The sequence below is a fragment of the Thalassophryne amazonica genome, chromosome 6 (assembly GCF_902500255.1).
Source record: "Thalassophryne amazonica chromosome 6, fThaAma1.1, whole genome shotgun sequence".
Lineage (NCBI taxonomy): Eukaryota > Metazoa > Chordata > Actinopteri > Batrachoidiformes > Batrachoididae > Thalassophryne > Thalassophryne amazonica.
The window spans coordinates 94,672,746-94,687,813 of NC_047108.1; the positions used below are offsets into that span (position 1 = coordinate 94,672,746).

Below are 15,068 nucleotides of genomic sequence, written 5' to 3' on the forward strand. Positions count from 1 at the left end.
TAAAAGGAAACAGTGAAAGGTCAACATACAGAAAGAGTGTCTTCCTGGATGTCTAATTCACAGCACATGGAAGGCTTTAGAAATCTAATCAGTAAATACACCCAATTTTCACCTCTACACATTTACCATTTTCATAAATCATGAACATAAACCACAACAGTGGAACAGCTGGGCCTACTCCCTTTAAACATGATTCATTTTTAATCAAAGTGAAAGTCTCTTAGGATGTACCGCTCAGCTGAGGACAACTACATATGTTTTTCAACAAATGTGTGCTTAGTAATATGTAATATTAAAACAGGATATCCAAAAGGTGCAGTAGAGAAAATGGAAGTGGAGAAAGCTGCTCTGTACAATATCATGCATGTCAACCTTCAGTGGACTGACGGGGGTCAAGAGTGTGGAGCTGACTGTGGACTTAAATATGGCTACTGACATATGTACAGCTTGTTACTGCCTTCAATTTCAGATATACTTTTTTCTTTTAACAATTTCTGTCATCCTCTAATTCTTCCATCAACCGCTCACCCCCCCCCCCCCCCCCCCCCCCCCATCTCTTTTCTGGCCTTACGATCTTCTATTCCAAGTCAGGCATTTCTGAAAGAAAAGAAACAGGAACAACATTAGGACAAATGGAAATGAAATACAATTAAACAAATTTAATTTATAAGTGGTTATATTTTGTCCTACACAACTTACTTTCATCATCGCTATCTGCAGAGTCATCCTAAAGTGGAAGGGGGAAAAAAAGGGAGAATGTTCAAAGTTATTAAAATAGCCTCTGACAGGAGCCTTTTGCTTTATAATTTAACAAGTGCACAACTACTAAATGTGAAAGAAGTTTTTTAAAAAAAAGATTTACATCATCAACACCATCTAAATCAGGAAGGTCATCATCAGCTCCCATGTTGTTCATCATCTGCAATATTAAAATCAGAAATGTCAGATCATGTCAAACAAAATACAGAGTATCTGATCTATTCCTGAATCATGACACTTCCAGAGCCCTAAATCAGAGCATTAAAGTGTTTCACTACTGTGAAGACACTCAGCAACCTCATCAATTGACAATTATCTTCCCTTAACGACGCTGGACCATAATTATTTTCTTTCATGCTCAGGTTCATATGATGTGCACTGTGTGAATGAATTTTAATTAAACCCACCATTTGGTTTAGGAAGAGGAGGAGCTGTGCTTACAAGACACAGAGATGAGGCGATACCTATAAATCCAGCCAGCAAAACTTTTGATTGCAGGGGACATCACAATTAATTAGCTTTGTGAAGGTTAAGACGTTAGTGTCTTAACCTTCACAAAGCTAGCCATCGGTGGGTGTTGGGCTCAGATGGAATGAGTGAACAAACACTGACTGCTGGTGTGCACCACACCTCGAGTCACCTCTTGCAGTCTGCTGCTGCAGACAGAATTCTACTGTGAAGGGTTTACTGCTGCTGCAGCTTAATGTCGACCGACATCGACAAACAAGCACAGGACAAAACAACTATCGGCAGAGTTCTCTGTCTGACATCCATTCAAAGTTTTAAGCAGGTACACAACTTTCAAACGGACTTGCTAGACATCAGCTGATAAGAAACAAACAAATGAGAAAAGGATTTGTACAGGACAATAACGGGTGTCATTTGTGATGAAATCAGATATTTTATTGAAATGGGTGTTCCAACAAACATAATATTGGCCATGGTTGTGCATCGCCCATCGACCTCATGAGGCACAATTTCATGTGGAACACTGTGGGCACTCAGATGCTCGAATACGGTAACTTCACTGGCTGATTTTGTCTTCCCTAATTTTTATGTTTTATTATGATTTTAACTGCCTTAACATTTTTCCCCTCTATCTTGTAGCACTGAGATTTGTTCTAAATGTAAAGTTTTGATCCTACGTTGTCCTTTGACCTCCACATTAGAGATATTACAAGGACCACTTTCTTCCACTTGCGAAATATAGCTAAGATTCATCCCATCCTGTCTATGGCTGATACTGAGACCCTGATTCATGCGTTTGTCTCTTCTAGATTGGACTACTGTAATATTCTCTTTTCTGGCTTACTGCAGTCCAGCATTAGGGGTCTTCAATTCGTTCAAAATGCTGCTTCCAAAGTTCTGACACGAAGCAGAAAGTTTGACCACATTACACCCATTTTGGCATCTCTTCACTGGCTTCCTGTTCCAGTGAGATCAGATTTTAAGGTTCTGCTACTAACCTATAAAATTGTTCAAGGACTGGCACCTCCCTACCTAGATGACCTAATTAAACCTTACGTACCGGCCCGGGCTTTGCATTCTCAGGGTGCAGGACTACTTCATGTCCCTAGAGTGAATAAAAACTCTGCAGATCACAGAGCTTTCTCTTATTGTGCCCCTGTTCTGTGGAATGATCTCCCTGCATCAATAAAACAATCAGATTCTGTAGAGACTTTCAAGTCCAGACTTAAGACGCGCTTATTTTCCCTTTCGTATGGCTAGCATACTGGCATAGTACGTTTCTATGCTTTTTACTCTTTTAATTTAGTTTATTAGGAAACAGAGTGTGCCACTTCCTCAACTTTATCTAAATTCTGGGTCTTTTAAGTGAAGCTTAGGGCTAGTGGCAGGTGATCACCTTAGTATTTCTTCTGTTTTTCTTGTTGCTTAATGCTAACAAATTACACTGTGTTTGTTGTTTTTCTGATGCTTGATTCCACTTTTTTCTTTTCTCTCTGTTTAAGGTGCAGCGCCATCCAGAGATGGGTGTGGTATCTATTCCAGAAACAGTCCTGTGCACTGGCAACATTTCCTATATGTTCATTTTGTGAATTGTTGGCACTATATAAATATAAATAAATTGAAATTAAATTGAAAGTGTGTTACAAGTAAAATGTATTATTACCTACACATATTGGATCATGACAGTTGGGGTGTAGGGGGCTTTGGGTTGAGGTTCGAATCCTTAGTGCACCTGTCTGATGCACCTCACCCCATAGGGTGGACAGGCACCTCTGTTCCTCATCCATCCCCTAATCTCACATGTTGGCTCCCAGCACCACACCCTGGTAAACCGCTTCAGCAGGCGGACTAAACTATGTGAGGGGCCACATTCCCAGTGGTTACTCCTATGCTCGGGTGCCAGCGTAGACGAGACACCCTGCAACCCCACCATAAGCCAGTTGTCTTGGTCTTTCCCTTGCCACTGGAGCCCTCGTGGTGGGGCTAAGACAGTGGACTAAGAATTCGTGAGAATCGTGCACCCTCCCTCCACTTAAAACATCCCTGCACAGGCTTCACTCCATTGGATTGTGAGTTCAGCTTAATTCATCCCAACTGCAATGAAAGATTACAGAAACCTGGAGGCCTACAGGGCATGTAAAAATGTGACTGGTTTTTGTTTTTGCACATGAGAAGCGGAAATGTCAGTGAAAGGCATTCTCTAAGTCCCTTCAGCTGCTCCCTTGTTTTTCCACTTGGGGTCACCCCACAGCAGATCCAAGGTGGATCTGCATGTTGATTTGGCACAAGTTTTATGCCGGATGCCCTTCCTGACGCAACTCCACATTACATATAGTAGTGTTCAGAATAATAGTAGTGCTATGTGACTAAAAAGATTAATCCAGGTTGAGTATATTTCTTATTGTTACATGGGGAACAAGGTACAAGTAGATTCAGTAGATTCTCACAAATCCAACAACACCAAGCATTCACGATATGCACACTCTTAAGGCTATGAAATTGGGCTATTAGTAAAAAAAAAAAAAAAAAAAAAGTAGAAAAGGGGGTGTTCACAATAATAGTAGCATCTGCTGTTGATGCTATAAACTCAAAACTATTATGTTCAAACTGCTTTTTTTTTGCAATCCTGTGAATCACTAAACTAGTATTTAGTTGTATAACCAGTTTTTCATGATTTCTTCACATCTGCAAGGCATTAATTTTGTTGGTTTGGAACCAAGATTTTTCTCATTTACTAGTGTGCTTGGGATCGTCGTCTTGTTGAAACACCATTTCAAGGGCATGTCCTCTTCAGCATAAAGCAACATGAACTCAAGTATTTTGACATATCCAAACTGATCCATACCTGGTGTGCGATATATAGGCCCAACACCATAGTACGAGAAACATGCCCATATCATGATGCTTGCACTACCATGCTTCACTGTCTTCACTGTGAACTGTGGCTTGAATTCAGAGTTTGGGGGTCGTCTCACAAACTGTCTACAGCCCTTGGACCCAAAAAGAACAATTTTACTCTCATCAGTCCACAAAATATTCCTCCATTTCTCTTTAGGCCAGTTGATGTGTTCTTTGGTAAATTGTAACCTCTTCTGCACGTCTTTTATTTAACAGAGGGACTTTGCGGGGGATTCTTGCAAATAAATTAGCTTCACACAGGCGTCTTCTAACTGTCACAGCACTTACAGGTAACTCCAGACTGTCTTTGATCATCCTGGAGCTGATCAATGGGTGAGCCTTTCCCGTTCTGGTTATTCTTCTATCCATTTTGGTGGTTCATTTCCGTTTTCTTCCACACGTCTCTAGTTTTTTTGTCCATTTTAAAGCATTGGAGATCATTGTAGATGAACAGCCTTATAATTTTTTGCACCTGTGTATAGGTTTTCCCCTCTCCAATCAACTTTTTAATCAAACTATGCTGTTCTTCTGAACAATGTCTTGAACGTCCCATTTTCCTCAGGCTTTCAAAGAGAAAAGCATGTTCAACGGGTGTTGGCTTCATCCTTAAATAGGGGACACCTGATTCACACCTGTTTGTTCCACAAAATTGACAAACTCACTGACTGAATGCCACACTACTATTATTGTGAACACCACCTTTTCTACTTTTTTTTTTTTTTTTTTACTAATGGCCCAATTTCATAGCCTTGAGAGTGTGCATATCATGAATGCTTGGTCTTGTTGGATTTGTGAGAATCTACTGAATCTACTGGTACCTTGTTTCCCATGTAACAATAAGAAATATACTCAAAACCTGGATTAATCTTTTTAGTCACATAGCACTACTATTATTCTGAACACTACTGTATATGAAAGAACACCACCTGTCAGGGAAAACATCTTTGATCAAGTGATCACTACAAACATGCACTCCTTTCTCTCTACCTGGTTCCCAGTGTTTTCCTGTGACAATTTGTAGATGAGGCATTCCTTCTCTATTGTCCAGCTTGATGTTTATCATAAAAACATGTGGTCACAAGCAGTGCTGACAGTCAGGCTGCTGACATCCCCAGAAGCGACTTTGCATCGAATTCTCCTGTACTGAAATTAGATGATGCCTGCTTATGTGACGCTTGACAAAAACAAATGCATGAAATTCCACCTGAAAGGGGAGTGGATGGATGCACAAGCACATGGCCAAATATGTATTACATTCGTTGCAACCCCCAACGCGCCATACATTTCAATAAAATGTCTGATTTAATCATGAATACCTCACCTGTTTTGTGCCCGAGTGTGCCAAGTCCATTTCGCCTTCTGCGCAACTGTCATACTACAAACTCAAACTGACACTGTCACACAGCTGCTACTGATATTAAAAACAATTTTAAAACAACTAAATAAAAAAATAATGTGTGCATGTTTAAAAAAAAAAAAAAATTCACCATGCAAAACTAAAGTCACTGTGAGTCAACTGTTTCATTTACTGAACTGGGGAAAGACCAATGCACACTGGTAATGTAATCACAGGTAAGATGCGGAAGAGAAGAAAAATTTAGGATGGTCATTGAATAAACTTTAAAAAAAAAATTAATTTAGGTTGGGTATAAAGCAATTTATGAAAAAAAGGGGGTGGACAGATGCCGGGAAGGGGGGTACAGAAGCTGGGCAGTATGATACGCTGTATCGCGACCTTATACGGGGTTAAAATTGTCTCAATGTTTGTAAATGCACACAGGGTGATCTACAAATAATCACTGATTTGCAAATGTGTTCAGATATCCACAAATGCAAATTTCATGTTTGTAACTTGTAAATTGGTCTTTGCAAATAATGTATTTGCAAATATAAAAATTTGTAAAAAAAAAAAAAACTACACTTGTGAAACTGGAAATTGTATTTGTGAATTGAGTTTCAGCATTTGTGGATCACCAATTACACGCATTCATCGCTTTCCTCTGTGACGTAATTGAGACATTCTTTTTGCGAAATCCACACAGATCCACAAACAAATGCCTACTGATTCACAAATACACACGCACACTGGATATCCACTAGATGGCAGTGTGGTTCCATTCATTACACAGCGGTCTATTTAGATCTCAGCCATTTGACTCATTTCGACTTCTGATATGAGCTGGACGGACAAGGAGAGCAGTCACCATCATCTAATGTAAGTACAAACAACTTTTGTTGTCCTAACTTAATTTAAGACGCGACTTGCTTGATTATGTTCTTTCTTGACGAATCGCAATAAAGTCAATTTCCCCTCCAAGGTCCAGTCGAGTCTCATCTTGAGTTAGGACAACAAAAGTTGTTTATACTTACATTACATGATGGCGACTGCTCTCCTTGTCCGTCCAGCTCATATTAGAAGTCAAAATGAGTCAAATGGCTGAGAGATCTAAATAGACGGCCGTGCAATGAATGGAACCACACTGTCATCTAGTGGATATCCAGTGTGCGTGAGAGTACTTGTGAATCAGTAGGCATTTGTTAGTGGATCTGTGTGGATTTCGCAAAAAGAATGTCTCAATTACATCACAGAGGAAAGCGATGAATGCGTGTAATTGGTGATTCACAAATGCTGAAACTCAATTCCCCAAATACAATTTCCAGTTTTACAAATGTTAATTTTTTTTTACAAATTAAGTTTTATATTTGCAAATACATTATTTGCAAAGACCAAATTTACAAGTCACAAATATGAAATTTGCATTTGTGGATATCTCACATTTGCAAATCAATGATTATTTGTAGATCACCCCTGCGTGCATTTACAAATATTAATGAGAATTTTAACCCCATAACCTTAAAGTGTTCAAGAGCCTTAAGTTAAAAATGGCATCTGAAAACATTTCTAAAGCAGTAGAACAAACTCCATTTTTTCTTGGCTTAATTCATCTTGATATGATGCTGTGTGCTTACGTCAGCGAATTGATCAGAGTTGCCCATCTCGTCATCAGATTCGTCCTCCCAGTCTTTCCAGTTGTTGAAATCGACACTGAGCCAACTCAGCTACAGAAACACAGCACTGTCACTTCTCATTACATAACATTTCAATTGTATTGCATTTATTACACACTGCCCCTTACATTTTCACAACCCTGTGTGTGACCAACCTTTGCCTTCTCTTTTGTTAGCCTTGGCCATGCCTTTCCAGGGTTTGCTTTTCGTAAATAGCACAACACTGAACGATCTGTGCGTTTATGTTTGGATGCCTGTGATGAAGAGAAGCAGCTAAAGATACATTCTATCCTTTTTCAGATAAATTTTGTACAGCACAGATTGCCAAGAAAAAAACAACACAGCAATCCAGACAATCAAAGGCAACTTACATTTTCATCAATGGCTTCAAAAAGGTCTATTTCATTCTCATGTTTGACACTGGCAGATCCTCCAATACAACTGCAGAAAATTAAAACAATTTTTCTGAGTAGGGGGGTGGTGTATCATGAGAGATTTATGGGTAGCTACAGTTTATTGTGCATTCTAAAAATTAACATGACGCAAACATACCTGAAACCACACTTTGTTTTATCAAAACTGACTTTAACATCTTTGCTGTCTGCAACAAAGAATTCTATAAAAACTGAGTCCCTCCTGTCATACCACTTGGCAGTTGCTGGATGCCTGTGGAGGAAAGACACAAGATATTAAGTCACAGTGCTTCAAAAAGCCTCAATGTTTTGTGGAAAGAGAATGCAATATCAAAATAAAAAAATTGGAGGTTACTAAAGCCTCATATTACTTTTCCACATTTTGTTATGTTACAGCCTTATTCCAAAACAGACTACATTTTTCCCCCTCAAAATTCTACTCACAACACCCCGTAATGACACCAAGAAAAAAAGTTTTGGTTTTTTTTTGTAAATTTCTTAAAAATAAAAACTGAGAAGTCTCATTTACATAAATATTCACACCCTTTGCTCAATACTTTGTTGATGCACCTTTGGCAGCAATTACAGCCTAAAGTACTCTTGAATATAATGTCACAAGCTTGTTCCACCTATCTTTGGGCAGTTTTGTCCATTCCTCTTTGCAGCACCTCAAGCTCCATCAGGTTGGATGGGAGCATCGGCGCACAGCCATTTTCAGATCTCTCCAGAGATGTTCAATCAGATTCAGGTCTGGGCTCTGGCTGGGCCACTCAAGGACACTGACAGAGTTGTCCTGAAGCCTTTGATATCTTCGCTGTATGCTTAGGGTCATAGCTCTGCTGAAAGATGAACCGTTGCCCCAGTCTGAGGTCAAGGGCGCTGTAGAGCAGGTTTTCATCCAGGATGTCTCTGTACATTGCTGTATTCATCTTTACCCCAATCCTGACTAGTCCCCCAGTTCCTGCCACTGAAAAACATCTCCACATCATGATGCTGCCACCACATTTCATTGTAGGGATGGTGCCTGGTTTCCTCCAAAGATGACGCCTGGCATCCATGCCAATGAGTTCCATCTTTGTCTCATCAGACCAGATAATTTTGTTTCTCATGGTCAGAGTCCTTTAGGTGCCTTTTGGCAAACTCCAGGTGAGCTGCCACATGCTTTTTACTAAGGAGTGGAACAGGCCTGATTGGTGGATTGTTGCAGAGACGGTTGTCCTGGAAGATTGCCCTCTCTCCACAGAGGAATGCTGGAGCTCTGACGGAGTGACCAAGATCCCGACAGTCACGCTGTCAGAGCTCTAGGCTCTTGGTCACCTCCCTGATTAAGACCCTTCTCCCCGATTGCTGAGTTTACACGTGTGGCCAGCTCTAGGAAGAGTCCTGGTGGATCCAAGCTTCTTCCATTTACAGATGATAGAGGCCACCATGCTCATTGGGACCTTCAAAGAACAGAAATGTTTGTGCCCTTCCCCAGACTTGTACCTCGAAACAATCCTGTCTCAGAGGTCTACAGACAATTTCTCTGACTTCATGCTTGGTTTGTGCGCTGACATGCACTGTCAACTGTGGGACCTTCAATGTAGACAGGTGTGTGCCTGACCAAATCATGTCCAGTCAACTGAATTTACCACAGGTAGACTCCAATTAAGTAGTAGAAAACTTTCAAGGACGATCAGTGGAGATAGGGTGCACCTGAGCTCAATGTTGAGCTTCATGCCAAAGGGCCTGAAAACTTATATGTTTTCTGTGTTTCGCAGTTGTGAATCTTGGGCTGTCTCACGGTCCGTGACTAACGCGAGAAGTCAGTTTCAGTTCCGGTTAAGGGAACAATGTAAACAAGCGTCATCATGTTTGGACAACAAGACAGCATCAGGGCACAGCAGAAGTCCATCACAGGTGCTACATCTCCTCTCGATAACCCTCTCAACTTGGGAGAACGTGTCATCCTAATCACCCTTGAATTCGCTAGATCAACGCCATCCACGTCCTTGTTAGTCATTGTTTACATGTACTGTGAGATGCTGGAACTCTGCTGGCACCGCGGTACATTCTGGGAAGTGCAGGGGGCCGTCAGGGGCATTATGGGAAACATTAAAGTAACAAGATTTTAGGTTTTTTGAAAAAAAGAAAAAAAATTAATAAATTTGCAAAAATCTCAAAAAAAAATTTTTCATTGTTGTCATGGGGTACTGTGTGTAGTTTTAAGAAAAAAAAAGTATTTCATCCATTTTAGAATAAGGCTGTAACATCACAAAATGTGGAAAAAGTGAAGCGCTGTCAACACTTTCCGGCTGCAGTGCATTAATTTTGATACCCTCCAAAAGCTGTTGGCGTTCTAGCATTCACTCCTTAAAGTGAGTCTTCAATCTCAGCTGAAATTTGTGTTAGACTGCCAGAGGCAATAATTACTTTCTAAAGATATTACCTGTCTAATACCCGAAATGTTCTTCAAATATTCCTGCAGCTGCACCAGTCACAACTAAACCAAGTACAAGTACACACCCTGGTCTACTAAAAACACAACTCAAACAAATAAGGTGGAGCACAGGGCACGCAGAGTGGAATTAAAAAAAAAAAAAAAGAGTAGCATATTACTTTGCATGGCAGGATTGTTTATGATAATTACTGTACAAACACATCAGATCGGTTTAACATAAAAAAGGTAAATATTACTCAGACATATGCTCTTTAGGGTTTTAGCGGGGGGAAATTAAGATAAAGTGAAATAAAACAATGAATCAACGAAGCAGTAGATCGAAGCACTGCTTCGACTGGTTCAAAGTTCAAAGCAAAGCCGCGCCGCAGAAAAGTTGATTACAGACAGGGGTCTGTAATCAATGTAGAGAACTGATCATTTTCCTGACAAACACCCCCAAAAACAACGGCCACACTGAAGGGCCGATAAGAGAGTCGTTAAGCAAAAAGGCTATGTGGATCGAATCATTTCTTAACGATACCCGAAAAGAAACGGGTTCCCGATACCCATCCCTAGTTAGTAGCGAAATGAGGGTATTATCGCCTCGTTTCTGCTTGACTTTAGAATGATTTAAGAGGTTTTACTTCATCTGATACGTAATAATCAAATTATTCACCTTGATCACTTTGGGTGTAGAGCATCAGTAACAGACATGCTGCTGTGGTTCCAAAAGACGCATGTGAAGACAGGTCGGACCAATTTTTCGGGGTGACCGTTCGGTCTGTGACACCGGATCATAGATTTTGAAGCCATTTCAATTTAACATTGAAAACCCCATTTAAAGGATATTTGCCTTAAATCTTAATCAAATGTGCCCCAATCACTCATATTTGAAAGTGAGGTGCAGACTGGCACTCACTACCGCCTGACAAATTTTGAGGATTTTGTGGACATTTGAATTTAATATTTAAAAGCTCTTTTGGTGTACATTTTGCAATATATCTAAATCAAAAGTGCCTCAACCACTCATTGTTCTGTTATGGATCACCTACATCACCAAAATTCCAATTTTACATCTGTTTGTCTGTCTTCCAGTTATCAGTCAGAAACGAAGTGCCAAAAAGCAATGACAAACTGCACAGCAGAGATAACAAATGTTCTATGAAAATTATCTGAAAAAGAAAAAATTTTGATTCAACTAAGTATGTACTCCTGACATTTGATCACATCTAGTTTAGCTTATGAAAAGCCACTTCAAACAGGACTTTGACCTTGAAAATTTATTCCAAGGTAAAAAATTTGTGGAATTAGAAACTAGTGTTGGCCTAAGTTTCTGCTCTGTGAGCGCATGCTCCAGTTAAACTTTGTGAACACCCACTCTGAAATAAATTAATTTCACAACCCCAACACATTGCAAAAAATGAGTTTTCACAATGTCTTTCTCATCTCTTCTGCATCTTACCTACGACAACAATATCAGTGCGCGCTGGTAGTAGTCATATGACCATGATGTCAATTTGAAAGTTTGGACTCAAGAGTTGTGGCAATAGTTAGACACTGTGACAGCTTGAGTAAACTGTTCAGAACAGATTTAATTAATACATTTGTTTAATAATTTGCTTCAAACAAATGGACAGACAGGGTGGTTCCTATATAACCAAATCTTTGTGGGGGAATAATAAAAATATTAAATGACATTTTACCTCACACAAATATGAAATTTGTTTGGCACAAAACAGATGCATCCCAAATTTGAATACCATGGAAAAAGCTCACTTTTTATACTTCATTAAGTAGTGAGTTATTCAGACTTCAAATATTCTAATATTTTGAGACACATTTTTCTATATTTTGGAACGGGAGGCTGTAATTATGGAAATTAAATTTAAAAAGTGCTTGAAAGATTTTAAGGGTGGCACAGTAGCTTTGTGGTTAGCACTGATGCCAATTTTTAAGAAATACAAACAGTATGGTGTAATATAGTAAATTATCTTGAGGAAATGGTTCTCAAAAATAATCCATTTTTTGTATGAAACTCCTTCTCTGCTGCACTATTCTTGCATCCACAACCCACACAAGGCAACAGTGTACTAGAGGTCGCAATTACAAGACGACATGTGGGCTCTAGACACACCACCAGGCAAATTAAAATAAAGCCATGTATCAGCTTGCAGCTGAGCATCCAGTTACAATAAACAAAAATACACTGAAAATTAACCCTACATCTTAATTATACTTGCACTGCACTACATTACAGTTTGTTACAAACACAAATGTGACAATTTACCAAGTGAAACACTGCAATTAACCAGATCTTTGATAATTAAGAAGGGGCCTTTATTGTCATTGTACATATTCACAATGAAATTTGTTCTCTGTATTCATCTCATCCTAATTAGTTAGACACACTAACATCAGTGGATAAACTGGATTGTTTTCAGTGAGGACATAAAATTAATCCACTGGAGACAGAGCACATTAACAGCACACTGCAATGGCAATTCCCATCAAAAAAAGTTAAAGTTTTCAACTTTTGTCACTTGTTGTACCATAAAGAACAAATGTTTTATCATTAATGAGATACGGTGGACAGCAACAGACTGACGATTTCAGTGGAGAGTCACTCGGATTTAATCAGGTAAACACAAATAATTTGCTGGATATTAATTACAGACAGGAATTAAGCTCAAGTGTCAAAAAAGATCACTTTACAAGTAACCAGTCAGGGCTAAAGTTCCCTATTTTAATATAACATTGTGCAAAACAAACTCTGTTGCATCTCATCCTAATTAGACACACACACAAAAAAAAAACCTGGCTGCAGCAGCAGCCAGTTTTTTTTTTTGTTCACATGTGCGCGCGCGCAAACGGGACAGGAGGTCCTCAAACTGGGTCCTGGAAAGACGGAAGTACCGCTGAAAGCGGCTGTCATCCAAACACAGCTCCTGCGGCAAATGATGAAACTCCCCAAATTGGAAACTCTCATGAGGATGTTGTAAACCCAGGGACAGCGCCGCTGGCGACGTTTGTCAGCTTTCCACAACAAATAGAGCACAGCAACTTGTTCTGTGTGATCATGGTCCTCGATGTTGACTTGACAGCGAGCGGAATGGAAGCCTCTCCTGTTTGATTATGCATTGGGGCGCATTTTCGCAGCGAAAGCAGAGCAACACACTGGGCCACAAATTTGCGTCCATCGCCAGGCGAGGGAAGCAAATTTGTGGCAGCGCGTGGCATCCAGTGTGAACACGGCATTACATGTGAAAAAGTAGCTTAATCATTAAACGCGAGGATGCATCCAACCACTGCAGAAAGGTTGGAAGACAAAAACAAGCTTACAAATTAAAAGAACTTCTTTATCACAAACAGTGGGACGAACACAAATAACCCAGTGATGTAATGTGGCCTCATGTCCACCCTGCAAGCTTAATAGCAAAAGCCAATATGGTTTCATTTACATTATCTGAGAGAAGTTGAGTTGGTATCTTGAGTACACCATCACTTTGTTTTCATCCATATAATAAATTCTGAGTCAACATCATTCAACATGAAGTTAATTGTAATTACTCTTACATCAGGCCATTAAAATACAAGCTTGAGTCATAAATTCAAGCAGCTTTCGAAATAAGTTTCTTGTTTACAATGAACCTTTCTTCGGATCGAATCTGCGTCCTAGTTATCCAAGCTAAATCCTCTTACAAATGACTGAGAACCATCCTGGGTGTAGAATGAGGCGAGCGCTAAACATCATGTATCTCAAGCTGGCAAGCGAAACGATAAGGTCCGACTTTTACAGCCTGCAGTTCAGGTCTAAATACACTAATAAATACAAGCGTTTAAGCTGGGGTTTAAGACGTGTGGGCCCATGTAACGAAAGCCTCCCTAGACAAAACAATAAACACTCGGGTTAGCCAAGCTAACATCAGCCATACTACGTTGGCGGAGCCATGCGGTGTACCTGACCCGCTCCACGAGCTAAACAGCTTTAAACTAAGGCTAAGACAACAAGGCTTCTGGAGTCACCGAACACATTGTAGTCATTTTAACATATATACCAAACGTTTCCAATAATTAGCACTGGTTTACAACTGAAATATCGAGGCCAGTCATGCGTTTTCGCTAAAGCATGTTGTTTGAATGCTAACATTAGCCTGGCAGTTTGTAGTACTACTGCGCTTTTCCCCTCTGAGCGCAGACGTCACTTTGTACAACTTACATGTCTCAGTGTGAAGTGCGCTTCTTTCTCGTAGATTCAAGACTTTTTTTTCCCCCCTCTCTCTCTCTTTTTAAAGAAACAAACTATTTATGATTGCAAGAAGGCATAAAAATCGACGCAAACGCCCCTCGACGGTAAACTATGTTGTAAACCTTCTAGCCGCGGAGTGAACGTACTAGACGTTTCTAGAGCCACCGCTGCGGATGACGTAAAGCGGTTTGAAACCAGCGTTTAAGCTCACTACCCCCACCAACAGGACAGGAGGAAAAATTACAAAATTAACCAACCTGCATTTCCTCGTCCAGGTGATGGGTGCAAGTGATCAAAGCATGACTATTTTCCTTAGTAGTAAGCAGCAGCAGCTCCTACTCTTCCCTGCTCAGGATGGTGATGTATGGGTGATGTAGTGTCCATAAAAGTTACATTACATTCTAACTGGTCACCTTCAAACAGGACAATGTGACAATTTTGTGTACACAGCTAGTCTGAATGCCTGAAGCACGTTCTAAGGGGCCATCTGCTCTGACATCAAACTTGAAGCAAACACAAGTGCACCCAATTACTTTTCTTGCAATTCAGTCTTGTGGCATTTGTTCTGCATGGCTTTGACATGAGGGGACCCGATGATGTGATGGGGGCCTCCTTTGACATCTTAGTGTTCACAGTGAAGCACTTTCCTGGATACAACTGATTTTCGATTTCATGCCCTTCCAGTAGTAGCTCTCGGCAACCTTAGCTAGGTCTTATCAAGCCCAAACTGACCACCAGTGGTAGCGTTGTTGTGGAAGGGAAGCAGGTCAAAGTTTACATGACTCCTTACCAGCACATCATGATCACCATGCACAAGGACACTAGACATGGTAAGGCGGCTTGGCTGTGCAGTGTC

At 40.2% G+C, this 15,068-nt stretch overlaps 1 protein-coding gene across 1 annotated transcript; it reads right to left on the reverse strand.

Annotated features, from left to right (window-relative positions):
* Window positions 1-336: 336 nt before the first annotated feature.
* On the reverse strand, window positions 337-14,379 carry ptges3b (prostaglandin E synthase 3b (cytosolic)). Its single transcript, XM_034172828.1, has 8 exons — window positions 14,183-14,379; window positions 7,687-7,800; window positions 7,506-7,575; window positions 7,290-7,388; window positions 7,096-7,185; window positions 863-919; window positions 700-727; window positions 337-597 (listed from the first exon to the last, which is right to left on the reverse strand). Coding segments are annotated over exons 1-8 (480 nt in total). The 5' UTR covers window positions 14,185-14,379; the 3' UTR covers window positions 337-577.
* Window positions 14,380-15,068: the final 689 nt, after the last annotated feature.